This window comes from Galeopterus variegatus, unplaced genomic scaffold (genome assembly GCF_000696425.1).
Source record: "Galeopterus variegatus unplaced genomic scaffold, G_variegatus-3.0.2 Scaffold6, whole genome shotgun sequence".
Classification (NCBI taxonomy): domain Eukaryota; kingdom Metazoa; phylum Chordata; class Mammalia; order Dermoptera; family Cynocephalidae; genus Galeopterus; species Galeopterus variegatus.
In genome coordinates, this window is record NW_007726117.1 from 1,771,716 (window position 1) to 1,786,443 (window position 14,728).

Consider the following 14,728-nt stretch of genomic DNA (forward strand, 5'->3'; position numbering starts at 1 on the left):
AGAAAAAAAAAAAAAAAAAAAAAAAAAAAAAAAAAAAGGAGATATGGAAAAGTGATTACTTCTGAAAGGAGAGGTCTGAGGTGATTTGATGAAGGATTTGTCACTTGAATAGAACATAGATTGTATAAAGGTAGATTTACTCTGAGAAAACTCTGAACTTAATTTTTATTTATCTAAAGTAAAACGTAAAGCATTTTTTGATAAAACCCTTTTGTTTTCATAGGCCAGAAGGCTTTAGCTGATGCACGGATCCCTTATTCAGCAGTGGAACAGGCATGTGTTGGCTACGTTTATGGTATGTGGTAAACAATGTATTATAAAAATTATTCACCTAAATCTAGCAGCAAGTACGTAAACAATGTAGAGGCATTTGTGAATTTTAACCCTCAAAAATCAGAATGCAGAGTAGTATTCCCATCATTTGTAGATTTCTCTTATGTGCCAGCCTAGTGTAATTTTTTTTTTTGCCATTATTGTATTGCCAAAAATGGAGATATATTAAAAATACTTTTTATCTGTAAAAAAAAAAAAAGGAATTACCCATAGTTCTATCATGTAAGGATAATTAATGTTCAGAAGATAAATTTTTGCTTTTTGTTGTCTTGTTTTCCCCATTTATTTCCATTTTTATTTGATATTTCCAAATATAAAAAAAAGTCAAAATTCTTAAACCAGTTATCTCAGATCAGATGAGAGCATACAGAACAATTCAGTGTGTACAATCATTTCTTCCCTTTGGTTCTGCTGCCTTATACAATGGTGTGATCAACAGAAAATTGGATGACATGTGCCTGCTTGGAGGGTCTGTTTATCAAAAAAACCCAACAACGGGCAGGACAGTTTCTACTTTGTAAGTCAACTTATAATAAGTACTTATTTTCTGTTTTTTATGTAAGAGGCACAGGCACATGGAACTGAACAATTTAGTTGCTCTATTTTATTAAACTATCCCACAAAACACAAATAACAGACCCAATACTCTGTAAACTTTGGAGGGTTGAGATAATAAATACTATTTGTTATCTTTAGTAGATTAAACTATCTAGCCTGAAAATGTTGGCTTTTTCTCTTAATAGAAATAAATCTCCATAGGGCCTTTCCTCTAATTTTGCTAGACAGAATTCCAGAAGAGTAGTGAAGAATCCCTCATGTGAAACTTAAAGTGTGAAAACTGTATTCTGTTGCATTGTACAAATGTTTGCTAATTACATAGACTAAAGACAGTTGGTTTTGCTAAATGGCACTGAAGAAAATCTTAACACAAGTGGTAATACTTAGTCCAAATGTTTCTGACACCGAAGAAAGTTATGTAACAATATTTATAGGTTAACTTTAAGAGATGGTTGACATTAATACTGTACATATTTTACATGTCAAATACATAGTCCAAGAGTTTATAAAACAAGTTTATGCATTATTACCTTTAAGAAGATCATGTTCAAGATAAACCTCCCCAAGTACTTGTGACAGCAATTTAGGTGGAAGCAGTCTTATATACAAAAACAGTCCAGTTTTTCTGCTGTGCTAAGTATATAAAGAAATTTCAGAGATTACTGAGAAAAAAATCTTAGTCAATTGACTACTGATAGAAAGTGTCAATTTGTGGGATTTAAAATGTTTACTTTTTAAAAAACACCCAGAATACATAATCTCTGCAGAAAGAAAAATATAAAAATTGTGGACGATCGTTAATCTAGAATGAAATGTCATTGGTTAAAAGTTTTTTTGCTTATTCCTTTGACAGCATTAACTCGTGAACTAACATTTATATTTAGTTCAGCTGCATTTATGGGACAAGATCTCATTTTCAAAGTGGCATCAGTTTTCCTTAAGTGTAATAGCACTCTATTTTTAGCAGCAATTACATTTTTAAAGGTTAACAATTTGTAGAACAAATGTTTTGTTTATACTTATTTTCTACTTTATATTCACCAGTTGTAGTATTTACAAAAGGCTAAAGTCCACTTTAATAATGATCTTTCATTCTCCCTCTCCCCACATTTTAGCCAAAGGTTTTTCCTCCCACCTCATTTCTGACCTGGTTGGGGAGGTGCAGGAGTTTCTGACAAGGTACCCTTGTGTTTTAGGTGGGATTCTTTTTTTTTATTATTATTATTTTTTTCCTTTTTGTCTTTTTTCGTGACCAGTAACGGGATCGCAACCCTCGGTGTTGCGCCTGTACCGCGACCGGCAACGGGATTGCAACCTTCGGTGTTGCGCCCACACCGCGCTCAACCAGTGAGCGGACCGGTCTCTATATGGGATCCGAACCCTCGGTGGGAGCACCGCTGCACTCCCAAGTGCCACACTCTACTGAGTGCGCCACCGGGCCGGCCCGTTAGGTGGGATTCTTGATTTTAAGTGAGTAAGAAGACAAATATAAGATGAAGTAATTCTGGGCCGGCCCGGTGGCGCACTGCTACAGTGCACCGCTTGGGAGTGCGGTGGCGCTCCCGCCGAGGGTTCGGATCCCACATACAGACCGGTTCCCGCTCACTGGCTGAGCGAGGTTTGGGTGCAACAGCGAGGGTTCTGATCCTGTTGCCGGTCCCGGTCCAGTACGGGTGCGACACTGAGGGTTGCAATCCATTGCCGGACACGAAAAAAGACAAAAAAGAAAAAAAAAAAAAAGATGAAGTAATTCTTAGTTCAGGTATGTTTCATTGCCCCAAAAGTTAGTTATGTGACAGATAGTGCCTACTGACAACCTAGGAAAGATAAGACATTCTAAGGTGCCCAAACAATCTTAAATCTGTAACAGCTGAACAGCAAGAAGGCCATTTATGCAACTGTGATGCAGTTCTCACTGACTGGCATTTAAAGTTAGACTCCATTCTTGCGGTTATTGGTAAACATGAAAGTTTAACTGAAGAGGTGTCACTAAATTAAAAAAATATGTTTTAAAAGCAATTTACATTGAGGGGAAGTATGGTTCCGAGGTATTCTGTGTAAAGAGAGATTATAGATAAAGGGAACTGGCAATTGATAATGCTAAATAAAATTCCATGAATAGAGTTTCCATGATAAGAGATGTATTTGCTACATTCATTTTGCAAACAATATTTTCCTAAAATCATCAATTCTATAGTTATACTTCATGTTAAACTACTATTGAATTGTAGGGGAAATAGCCATATCAGGCAGCTAGTGGCATAATACCATTTGTGAGAATTCAGATAAATGAGTTGATAAAGTCCTTAAAATAGCAAATAAAGTTCTTTGCAAAATAGTTTTCGGGCCATACAGGAAAAGCCCAAATTTGCAATTTATAAATTAAAATTGTGATCCTATAAAACAAGTTTTAGGATGGATGGATTTCTTTAATACCAAGAATATTTTTCATTAACTCCTGCCACAGAAAGATTTGTTGAATATGTTAATGCTGTAAATAAGAAAACAATTTGGGGGGAAACACAAGTAATTTGATCAGACAGAGTAAACCAGACTGATGTCAAATGGATAAAAAACTGAAAAAATACTGTAAAAAATTGATAACTGAAATAATATAAGGGAGAGGGTCACAGTTAAGGCATCTAAAATTCCACTTGGCTTTGGCTTATTAAAATAATTTACACTTTTTTTTTTTAAAGAAGATTTAAAAGCATCTGAAAAACATGCAAATTGTTTGAAAACCCTGCAGGGCAAATTCGGATAGTTTGCATGTCTCATTCAGATGTTTGCAAAGGAAAATAGAGAAGTCTCTCTCCATGAGATTGCACAAGGTCTTCCCAATTCTATCTTATACTAGATGGCAACCCAGATTTCTGTGCAGCAAACAAGGCGTTATAATCTGGAAGGGAAGAGACTGGAATTTCCATGGGTTGGGGAACAACCCAACTTTAGTTTCTCCAGATATTCTGCATGTACAGGTTTATGACGCTGAGGAATTTTGATCACATCTTCTACTTTGAACTATTCTCTCTTCCTTCTTATATTAACAGAATCTTCTAATATTTCAGTGACTGTAAGAACATAAACATATGTTCTGTGCTTTCTGTCTTAATTCTCAAATATGCCCAAGGAGTCTGCCTAATTTTCCTTTGCCTCCTCATCAACTTCCCTCCCAGCAGCACTGCCAGGCTCCTCCTTGGCTCCATCCTCTTCCTGGGACAATCTGTTGGTCTTTGTTACCAAAATCCCAAAGGTCCATTTGCTTGCTGCTCAATAGCCAATAATTGAGAGACAAGTGTTGGTGTAAGGAAAGGTGGCCTTTAATCAGGAAGCAGGTAGCCTGGGGAAATGGTGTACTTATGTCTCAAACACCATCTGCCCTTTTCCCAGACTTGCCAGAGGGTTTATAGGGACAGGTGGTAGGGGGCTAATTCATGGGACCTAAGCAGAGACGTGCAGACATAATCATAAAATTGCAGATAAACATCAAAGAACTTCTTGGGTGGGAGCAGATTCATGGTGACCATCCTCCATGTAGTCATCACAGATTCAGCCCCTGTTAATCTCAAAAAGATCTAGTTAGTAAGCTAGTAAAGAATGGGCATCCGGTTTAATAATTGCTTCTATAACTATTCTGTGTACAGTGTGAGCAAAAGTCATAATGTTCTAGCAATCATGTGAATAAGAATCATTGTATTCTCTTTTTTTTCTTTTTGTCTTTTTTCGTGACCGGCAACGGATCGCAACCCTCAGTGTCGCGCCCGCACCGGACGACCGGGACCGGCAACGGGATCGCAACCCTCGGTGTTGCTCCCGCAACTTGCTCAGCCAGTGAGCGGCCGGTCTGTATGTGGGATCCGAACCCTCTGGCGGGAGCGCCACCGCGCTTCCCAAGCGCGCACTGTAGCAGTGCGCCTCCGGCCGGCCCAAGAATCATTGTATTCTAATGTCCAGCTGCAAGCTATGCAGTTCAGCTTACAAGAGTAAGACAAAAACTTTTTAATTTAAAAGTTTAACAAAATGGAGTCACTTCCATTCAGGCTGTTACACAGGTACCACTGTAGCAGCACCTCATCCTCCTGATTGCTCCGGAAGCACAGGCATGCTGCTTGCTTCCTGAAGCCCTGGTGGTCACAGATCGGTGTCTGGTTGGGCTGGAACTTCATCACAGAGGCCGGCTCTTGCTGCTGCTGCTCCTCCGGCCGCAGCCACCACACTGGGGAGTGGGGACGGGCTAATGAGCACGCAGGGGCGCCTGGCGCACTGGAAGGTGAGATCATTGCATCGGGACGGGCAGCAAGGCCCGTCAGTCCTGGAGCTGGCGCTGTTCAGCTGGTGTGGGACACCAGTGCGGTCTCTGGAACCAGGGGCCTAGATGCACGCGCCTCTTCCCGGGCATCCGCTGCTCTCCATGGAACCCGCCACCCGCTGGCCTCCTTCTGCCACCACCACTGCCTTGCGAGAACTCTTGCCGACTGGCTGACAATGCCACAGCCTCTGCATTGTTTTGAAATCTGTGACTTTTTGTATCAAATAAATTTTTTTCATTAAATATTTTTTGTGATTAGAGAAATAATATATGCTAGGCTGGCCAGGTAGCTTAGTTGGTTAGAGTGTGGCTTTGATAACACCAAGGTCAAGGGTTTGGATCCCCGAACCTGCCAGCCCCACCCCCCAATAAAAATAATATATGCTAATTGTATATATGTGTATATAAAAGGAACCACAGAAAAGCACAAGGAGAAACAAGTCATCTATTTTCATTGATTATTTGGTGTATAACTTTAGTGAATATGTGTGCGTGCTTATGCATGCACATACAGTTTGCTCTTAAAATAAGGTCCTAGTGTATTACTTTTTTGTTATTTGCTTTTCTTATTTTAGTATACATTTCCTATGTCATTAAATCTTCTTTTATACTATTAACATTTTTCAGTTAAGTTTATTTTTTTGAATAGATTAAATGTTTACATGGTTCAAAAATACAAAAGGTTAGATAGTGGAAAGTCTCACTCTTATTCCTGTCTGCCTGTCTCGTGGTTCCCTTCCCTTTGGCAACCAGTTTTCCCTATTTCTAGTGTATCTTTCCATAGGTAATTTATGCACATACATGTGTGGGGGGTATCTAATTTCTCCTTTCCCTTTGCTTTTATTACACACATAGAAGCATAGCACAAACACTATTTTGTATCTTTTTTTTTTTTTTTTTTTTTTAACTCATAGTTCTTGGTGAGGATTCCAAATCATAAAGAGCTTCCTTGGTCTTTTTTTTATAATGGCATTGTGTACCATTGAATAAATGTATCATAATTTATTTAATCGATCCTCTTCTAAAGGATATTTAGGATGTTACCAGTCTTTTTATAGCATTAAAAAAAATATTTGTCAAATAAAGATTGAATACATTCAAGGTGTACAACATGATGATGGTTTGATATACATATACACTGTGTAACTACCACAATCAAATTGATTAGTATATCTGTCACCACCTGTGCTGTACATTGGATTTCCAAAACTTGTTTATCTTGTAACTGAAAGTTTGTACCCTTTGACTAACATCTTTCTATTTCCTTCACCCCTCTGTAGCATTTTTAATGATTACATGATACTTTAGTCTTAGAATATAGCAGTCTAAATAAACTACAGTTTATTTAGTAGTAGTAATGATGTCCTGTTCTTGGACATTTTATTTCTAATTTCTAGTTATTATAAAAATTCTATAAATATGCAGTATTATAAAAAATGCTGTGGTAAGTATTACTATAGATGAATCATTGTGCATATCCATGATTTCTTTCCTTGAGATTTGAGATATCAAGAGTATTCTGAAGAGAAAGTTGGTGGGTCAAAGGGATGCAGAATGTATTTTTGAAAAGCAGATGGTGAAACTTGCTGATTTTGCCAAAGACTCCCAGAGAGTCTGTGTCTTCTGATGTTTCCATCATACTGCTCTGGTATATCTGCCCTGGTGGTCATGTTACTTGGGAGAGGGAGTCATACATGTTCTCAACTTGGGTCACATTTTTCTGGAATGCCCTGGCACACAGGATCTTTTACACTTTTTGAAATTTTGGAATCTTTATATGAAAAGTAAATCGTGGCCTTTAATCGATTGGTATAGTTTTAAAGATTTATATGTGACAATCAAATGCTGATGATATATTGCTTCCTTTATCACATAGCCCTGGCCAGATTGAATTGTTTACTATTACCTTGTCATTTCTCTACTTTCCTACCTCTGTATTAGGTAAAGAAAGTACACATATATTCTTTTTTTTGAGAATTTTTTATATTTGCAGAGTGATGCTTAATGCAAAAACTGTTTCAGAGTAAGATATCCATAGTGTGTTTACTGTCCTGCCCATGTCGTATGCTAGGCAAAGGCATAGTACTGAAAAAACCATAACGTAGTATTATGTTGCATTACAGCTTAATAATTCTCATGTTGCAGATATTAACATTTTTGTTTGTTTTTCTATTCAGGTGACTCTACCTGTGGACAGAGGGCTATCTATCACAGTTTGGGACTGACTGGAATTCCTATAATCAATGTCAACAATAACTGTGCTACTGGTTCTACTGCTTTGTTTGTAGCCCGGCAGCTGATTCAGGGGGGTGAGGATTGCTTATTTGTCTAGTGCTCTTAAATAAATGTGGGATTATTGCCTCCTTTTAATCATGACTATCAGAAGAATTGTTTTTTTGTTTTTTTTTTCTGTGTCCGGCAACGGATCACAACCCTCAGTGTTGCCCCCGTACCGGACCGGGACCGGCAACGGGATCGCAACCCTCGGCGTTGCTCCCGTGCCTCGCTCAGCCAGTGAGCGGGAACCGGTCTGTATGTGGGATCCGAACCCTCGGCGGGAGCGCCGCCGTGCTTCCCAAGCGGCGCACTATAGCAGTGCGCCACCGGGCCAGCCCAAGAATTGTTTTATAATATATTTCTTTTTTAAAAAACAGCTTTATTGAGATATAGTTCAGATACCATAAAATTCGCCCTTTTAAAGTATACAATTCAGTGTTTTTTAGTATATTCATAGAGTTGTGTAACCATCACCACTGTCTAATTTTAGAACATTTTTGTCACTACAGGAAGAAGCCCTATACCCATTAGCAGTCACTCCCCATTTTCCCCTCCTCTCTGCCCCTGGCAACCATTAATCTTTCTGTCTCTGTGGATTTACCTTTTCTGGATGTTCACATAACTAGAGTCATACAATACATGGTTTTTTGTGACTTCTTTCACTTAGTGTTTTCACAGTTCATCCATGTTGTATCATGTGTCAATACTTCATTCCTGTTTATGGCTATATAATATTCCATATATATAATTGTATGGATAGACCACATTTTATCTGTTCATCAGTTGATGGATATTGTTGTTTCCATTTTTTTTTTTTCCCCTTTTTGTCTTTTTTTGTGTCCGACAACGGATCGCAACCCTCAGTGTCATGCCCGCACTGGACCAGGACCGGCAACGGGATCGCAACCCTCGGTGTTGCTCCCGCACCTCGCTCAGCCAGTGAGCGGGACCCGGTCTGTACTTGGGATCCGAACCCTCGGCGGGAACGCCACCGCACTCCCAAGCAGCGCACTGTAGCAGTGCGCCACTGGGCCGGCCCTCCATTTTTTGTTGTTTCTATCAGTTGATGGTTTGTTTCCATTTTTGACTATTATGAATAATGCTGCTATAAATATTTGTGTATAATATATATTTTTTGTGGCCTAATGTTTTCTGTTCTCTTGTATATATATATCATATTCTGTATTTCCAAATTATTCTAGGGTCTTTTATTAGGCCCTCTATTCTGTTCCACTGATTTGATTGTTGATTATTTCTCTACTACTGAGTGTTTTAATTCTTAGAGCTTTATAATGCCTTGTTATTTGATAATGCTAGTGTCCTCCTTTCCCCCTATGTTATTATCTTCCTTAATTTCTTTTTTTTTTTTTTTCAGAAAAATTTTGGCAATTCTGTCATGTTTTGCTCTTCAGTTGAATTTTAACCTTATCTTTAGGTGCTCCCTCCCTCCCAAAACAATTCTGTTGAGATTTGATAGGGATCCTTTTTAATTTTTAATTTAAGTTAAAAAAATTTTTATTTTTTATATTGTGGCAGCAGAGAATGGTTTAAAAATGTTTTAAAATTCAGAATTAGCTTTTTATATTTCCTCACTGAAACATATTTCCACATTAATCAAGAATTTTATTAACATATTGAGACTCAAGGGAAGAATTAAGCATTTTCTTGATTTTTTCTCTTATCTAGAAGCATATAAAAATTTTCTCTGTAATTTTCCACTTATTAAAAACTTTGCAAGATTATAGTATGTTTTTGCATTTTATGTAAATTGGCATAGTTATTTAAATCAAAGTATTTAATGGTATTTTGTTGAGTGTCTGGAAATTCAAATTTTAAAATAATTACATTTTCTTTTAAGGTGTGGCAGATTGTGTCTTGGCTCTTGGGTTTGAGAAGATGGAGAAGGGAAGCCTTGGATCAAGAGTGAGTCTTATTTACTATTATTTTGGAGTTGTTATAACACTATGAGAGAACTTTGCCCATCTGAATATCGTAAATAGAAATTGTTAATAAGCAACATAAAACATAATTTTGCATGGTTGTTAAATGAGCTGATGTGATATTGTGAAAATATATATGTGGTCTTCATCCAGGCTCCTGGCATACAACTCCTAAAATCTTTAGAATCTCCAAAGTTCTTCCTTTTGATATATTAGGGAGTCGACTGATTGCTGGCAGTCCATAGGTAGCTTCAGGGTAGGAGCTTGGTCATGGAAAGACCAAGGCAGGACTTTAATTTTTTAGTTTTAATTTTATTTATTATTATTATTGTTGTTGTTATTATTATTATTATTATTTGGCAGTTGGCTAGTATGGGGATTCGAACCCTTGACCTTGGTGTTACAAAACCATGCTCTAACTGACTGAGCTAACTGGCTAAGCCCAAGACAGATTGGCTGCCATTGTAGGCCAATTCATATCACGAACAAGTGAAGGAGAAAATTAGGAGTTAAATTTATCAAAGAAGAGATTGTATAGAGGAACACTATATTCTTGTTTTGTACCTTTTGCCTTGACATCTTATTATCTCTTTAGGCTGATAACCAGGACTGTTGCTCTGTTTTTAACTTCCTGGAGTACCATGGGCTGAATGTTTGTGTCCCCACCAAATTCATATGTTAAAACCTTAATCCGCACTGTGGTGGTATTTTTGAGGTGGGGCCTTTGGAAGGTAATTAGGTCATGAGGGTGTTACCCATATGATGGGGTTAGTGCCCTTATGAGAAAAGACAGGAGAAGGGAGCTTGCATCCTCTCTCTGCTGTCTGCCAGCCATCTGCAAACCAGGAAGTGGGCCCTCACCAGACACTGGATCTACCAGCACCTTAATCTTGGACTTAAGTCTACAGAACTGTGAAAAATAAATGGTGCTGAAGCCACCCAGTCTGTGGTATTCTGTTATAGCAGCCCAAACTGACTAAGACATAGGGCAAAGGGCAAAATAGGTATTTTATTCCCAGGTATTTAGAATGACATATGCCAAGTTTTTATAAGTATTTTTATGCCTATGCATAAGTGTTTGAAAGGCTTGCAGATTTCTGTGGCTACTTCTGACATTTTCATGGCTCACTTTTATGGGAGCTGCTTATCCTAAAAATTTTATTTTCCTTGTATAAAAGTCATAGGAATGGAAGAATACAGAAAGAGTAAAGAAGAAATAATCACCTGTAATGACAGTCATTGTTAGTGATTTGCTAATTTAGCCAAAAAATGTTGAGATTGTGCTGTATCTATAATTTGATATACTTCATTTTTCATTTAATCACACGTATTACTTTATGTTAAAAAATACAAGCAAAACTTTTAATGGTGGCATTACAGTTTATCACATGGCTGTGTTATAGTTTACTTAGCGTTATTTTTTATTATTGGGTATTTAGATTTCTTTATTATTATTTAAAATTATGCTAAGATGAACTTAATTTCAGTAATATTTTTCTGTATTTGATTATTTTCTTCAGATAGATTAAAAAGTAGTATTATTTAGGAAATGATATGAACCTTTTCTTTTAAAGAATAATGACCACTCTTTTTAAAAAAAGGTGTATGCTGATTATAACTTCAAGCAATATAGTAAAATCTAAAGAAGAAAAAAAATTTCCCTAAATTCCACTACCTATCATTAAGATATAACTAGAAATAACTGTTCATTAACATCCAGTATTATGCATTTTTGTTTGTTACTTTTAGATGAAAGGAATTGATAGAAATAATTTTAAAGGGGATCATATTTTAAAGCTGTTTATTTTTTTCTCAAATTTAACCAAAGAAAAACTGAAGTGGAACTGAAACAGTTGCTGGACTTCATATAAATATTCCTTAACCATAAAAGATATCATTTCCAAAAAGATTCCAGTACAGCTAGGAAAAAAATATTATGAAAACTCTGAAATTGAAGTAATTTTTTTAAACTATACATTTCAATTTTAGGACAGCTTCTGAAGAAGAAATTAGCTCACTTTAACATCCTTCCATCCCTTCTCCAACTCCTAATTTTTGTTAGCTATCTATTTTTACATTAACAACACATAACGTTTACATTCTTTTGTAACCATGATTCCCACAGTTGTTTAATTTTTTTCTCTGTATTTAAATGGCCTAATGTTTCGCTCACTGCTGTTTTAAAAATATTTTTGCATTATATAATTCTTAAATTTGGTTCTCCCTTGTTTGTTTAGATTTTGTCATTTAGTAGTAGTATTTTTTTAAAATCACCTTTATTAGGTATAATTTCTTTCTTTCTTTTTTTTTTTTTTTTTCTTTTTGTCTTTTTTCGTGACCGGTAACGGGATCGCAACCCTCGGTGTCGCACCCGCACCGCGCTCAACCAGTGAGCGGACCAGTCTCTATATGGGATCCGAACCCTCGGCAGGAGCGCCGCTGCACTCCCAAGCGCCGCACTCTACCAAGTGCGCCACCAGGCCGGCCCAAATAATTTCTTTTTTTTAATTGACACATTGTAGTTATACATACCTATGGGGTACAGTCTGATGCATCTTTCGATACATATATATGTTGTCCAGTAATCGGGTTAGGATAGTTAATGTGTCAGTCACCTCATGCATTTATCATTCCTTTGTGGTGAAAACATTCAAAAGCCTCTCCTCTTGCTATCATGTAATATAAAAAACTTAGCTGTTAACAGTAGTCACCTTGCTGTGCAGTAGAATATTAGAACTTATATTTCCTCTCTAATTGAATTTTCTACCCGTTGGCCAGCCTCTCCTTGTTTCCCCTCTGTCTTCCTAGGGTAACCACTGTTCTAGTAGTATTTTAAAAAAAACTTTTTTATTATAAAAATATACATTAACACCTTTATACATATATCATTAATTATTGTACATATCATTAATTATTTCTAGGATATATTTCTAAAAGCGGAATTGCTGAGTCAAAGGTATATACATCTTTAAAACTTTTGATTCATGTTACCAGAAATATTATGGTACTTTGTTTTTCCACCAGAAGTGTATTTCCAAGAGTTCTTGGAAAGATTTGTATTATCTTCAATTTTGTTTTTCCGTGAACTTTTTGAAGTACTTCCTATGAAAGTACATGTTTTGTTTTTCCCCCATACCCTCTTCAAAGATGCACATTATTCTTTTTGATCTTTGCTAATTCGTTAGTTGAAAACTGATATCCCATTGCTTTTTAAATTATTATTTCTTTAATTGATGTTGAGGTTGAGCATTTTTCTGTTTGTCTCTAAATTCCTTATTGCCACTAGTATTATGGAGCTACTTTGGAAACTTTGTACTTTATTCATATTGTAGTCTCCAAAATCCAAAGAAGTGAAAAGCAAATAAAAATCCTTTTATTTTCATTTTATCACAAACCTAGAAGATATAAGGCACTGTTATATATTTTACAGAATAAGTAGGCCTGTGTTATTACAGAAATAATTGTCTTCCCTGTGGATCCATTAATAGAATTTGTAAATACCATTCCCTCATGCTTTTCAGGGCATCTAAAGCTTGGTTTCTTTTCTGTTCTTTTTCCATAGCTTTATTGAGATATACTTCTCATACCATAAAATTCACCTATTTGAAGTATACGTTACAGTGAATTTTAGTATGTTCACATAGTTGTGCAACTATCAATGCAATCTAATTGTAGAACTTGAAACATTCTAAAAAGAAACCCTATACATATTAGCAGTCCTTCATCTTTCTTGTACCCCTAACTCAGCCCCAGGCAGCCACTGATCTACTCTGTTTTTATGGATTTGCCTATTTTGGATGTTTTACATAAATAGAATCATACTGTATGTGGTTTTTTTGTTCTGGCTTCTTTTACTTAGCTTAAAGTTTTCAAGTTTCGTCTATGTTGAATCATACTGTATGTGATTTTTTTGTTCTGGCTTCTTTTACTTAGCTTAAAGTTTTCAAGTTTCGTCTATGTTGAATCATACTGTATGTGATTTTTTTGTTCTGGCTTCTTTTACTTAGCTTAAAGTTTTCAAGTTTCGTCTATGTTGAATCATACTGTATGTGATTTTTTTGTTCTGGCTTCTTTTACTTAGCTTAAAGTTTTCAAGTTTCGTCTATGTTGAATCATACTGTATGTGATTTTTTTGTTCTGGCTTCTTTTACTTAGCTTAAAGTTTTCAAGTTTCATCTATGTTGTAGCATATCAGTACTTTCTTATTTTCTATTATATTATTTTATTGTGGCTGGCTGGTGTAGGGATCCGAACTCAGCCTTGGTGTTATTATTTTTGTCACTGAATAATATTCCATTGTAGGATTATTTCACATATTTATTCATTTATCAGTTGATGGACACTTAAGTTGCTTCCACTTTTTGGCTGTTGTGAACATTCATGTACAAGATTTTGTAGGGAGATAGATTTTCAGTTCTTTGGATGTATATCTAGGAACCAAACTGCTGGGTCAAATTACAACTCTGGTTAACATTCTGAGAGACTACCAAACTGTTTTCCAAAGTGGCTGCACTATTTTACATTCCTACCAACAATCTATGAATGTATAAGTCTGCTTGGGTTGCCATAACAAAATATCATAGATGGAGTGGCTTAAACACCAGAAATTTATTTCTCACAGTTCTAGAGGCACCAAGGTGCCAGCCAATTCAGCTACTGGTGAGGAACATCTTGCAGATGGCTGCCTCCTTGCTGTGTTCTCACTTGGCTTTTACGTAGTGCTCAAACTTGGAGAAGGAAGATCTCTCTCTCTTTTCCTCTTTTTAAAGGCCACCAATCCTGTGGGATTGGGAACCCAACCTTAAGACCTCATTTAACTTTAATTACCTCCTAAAAGCTCCATCTCCAAATACAGTCACATTGGGGGTTAGGGCATCAGCATATGAACTTTGAAGGGGCATAATTCAGACCATAGCAACGAGGGCTCTAATTTTGTGTGTGTGTGTGTGTGTGTGTGTGTGTGTGTGTGTATCTTTTTCGTGACCGGTAAGGGGAGTGCAACCCTTGGGTGTTGCTCGCACCATGCTCAGCCAGTGAGCGCACCGGCCATTCCTATATAGGATCCGAACCCACGGCGGGAGCTTCGCTGCGCTCTCAGCGCCACACTCTCCCGAGTGTGCCACGGGGCGGCCCACGAGGGCTCTCATTTTGCTACATCTTGTTGACACTTGACATTGTTTTTCTTTTTTGTTTTCTGGTGGCTGACTGATATGGGGGATCTGAACCCATGACCTTGGTGCCTTACTGTTATCAGCACCTGCTCTAACCATGTGAACTAACTGGCCAGCCTGTCTTTTTTTTTTTTTTTTTG

The 14,728-nt window shown here is 36.9% G+C and overlaps 1 protein-coding gene across 2 annotated transcripts in view; it reads left to right on the forward strand.

The window, feature by feature from the left end:
* SCP2 (sterol carrier protein 2) overlaps positions 1–14,728 on the forward strand; it is a 112,708-nt gene that overhangs the window by 14,922 nt on the left and 83,058 nt on the right. For both annotated transcript variants that reach the window (XM_008579519.1, XM_008579588.1), the window contains exons 3-5: positions 224–295; positions 7,378–7,509; positions 9,336–9,400. In XM_008579519.1, coding sequence (XP_008577741.1) covers positions 224–295; positions 7,378–7,509; positions 9,336–9,400 — 269 coding nt within the window. The remainder of the gene's footprint in view (positions 1–223; positions 296–7,377; positions 7,510–9,335; positions 9,401–14,728) is intronic.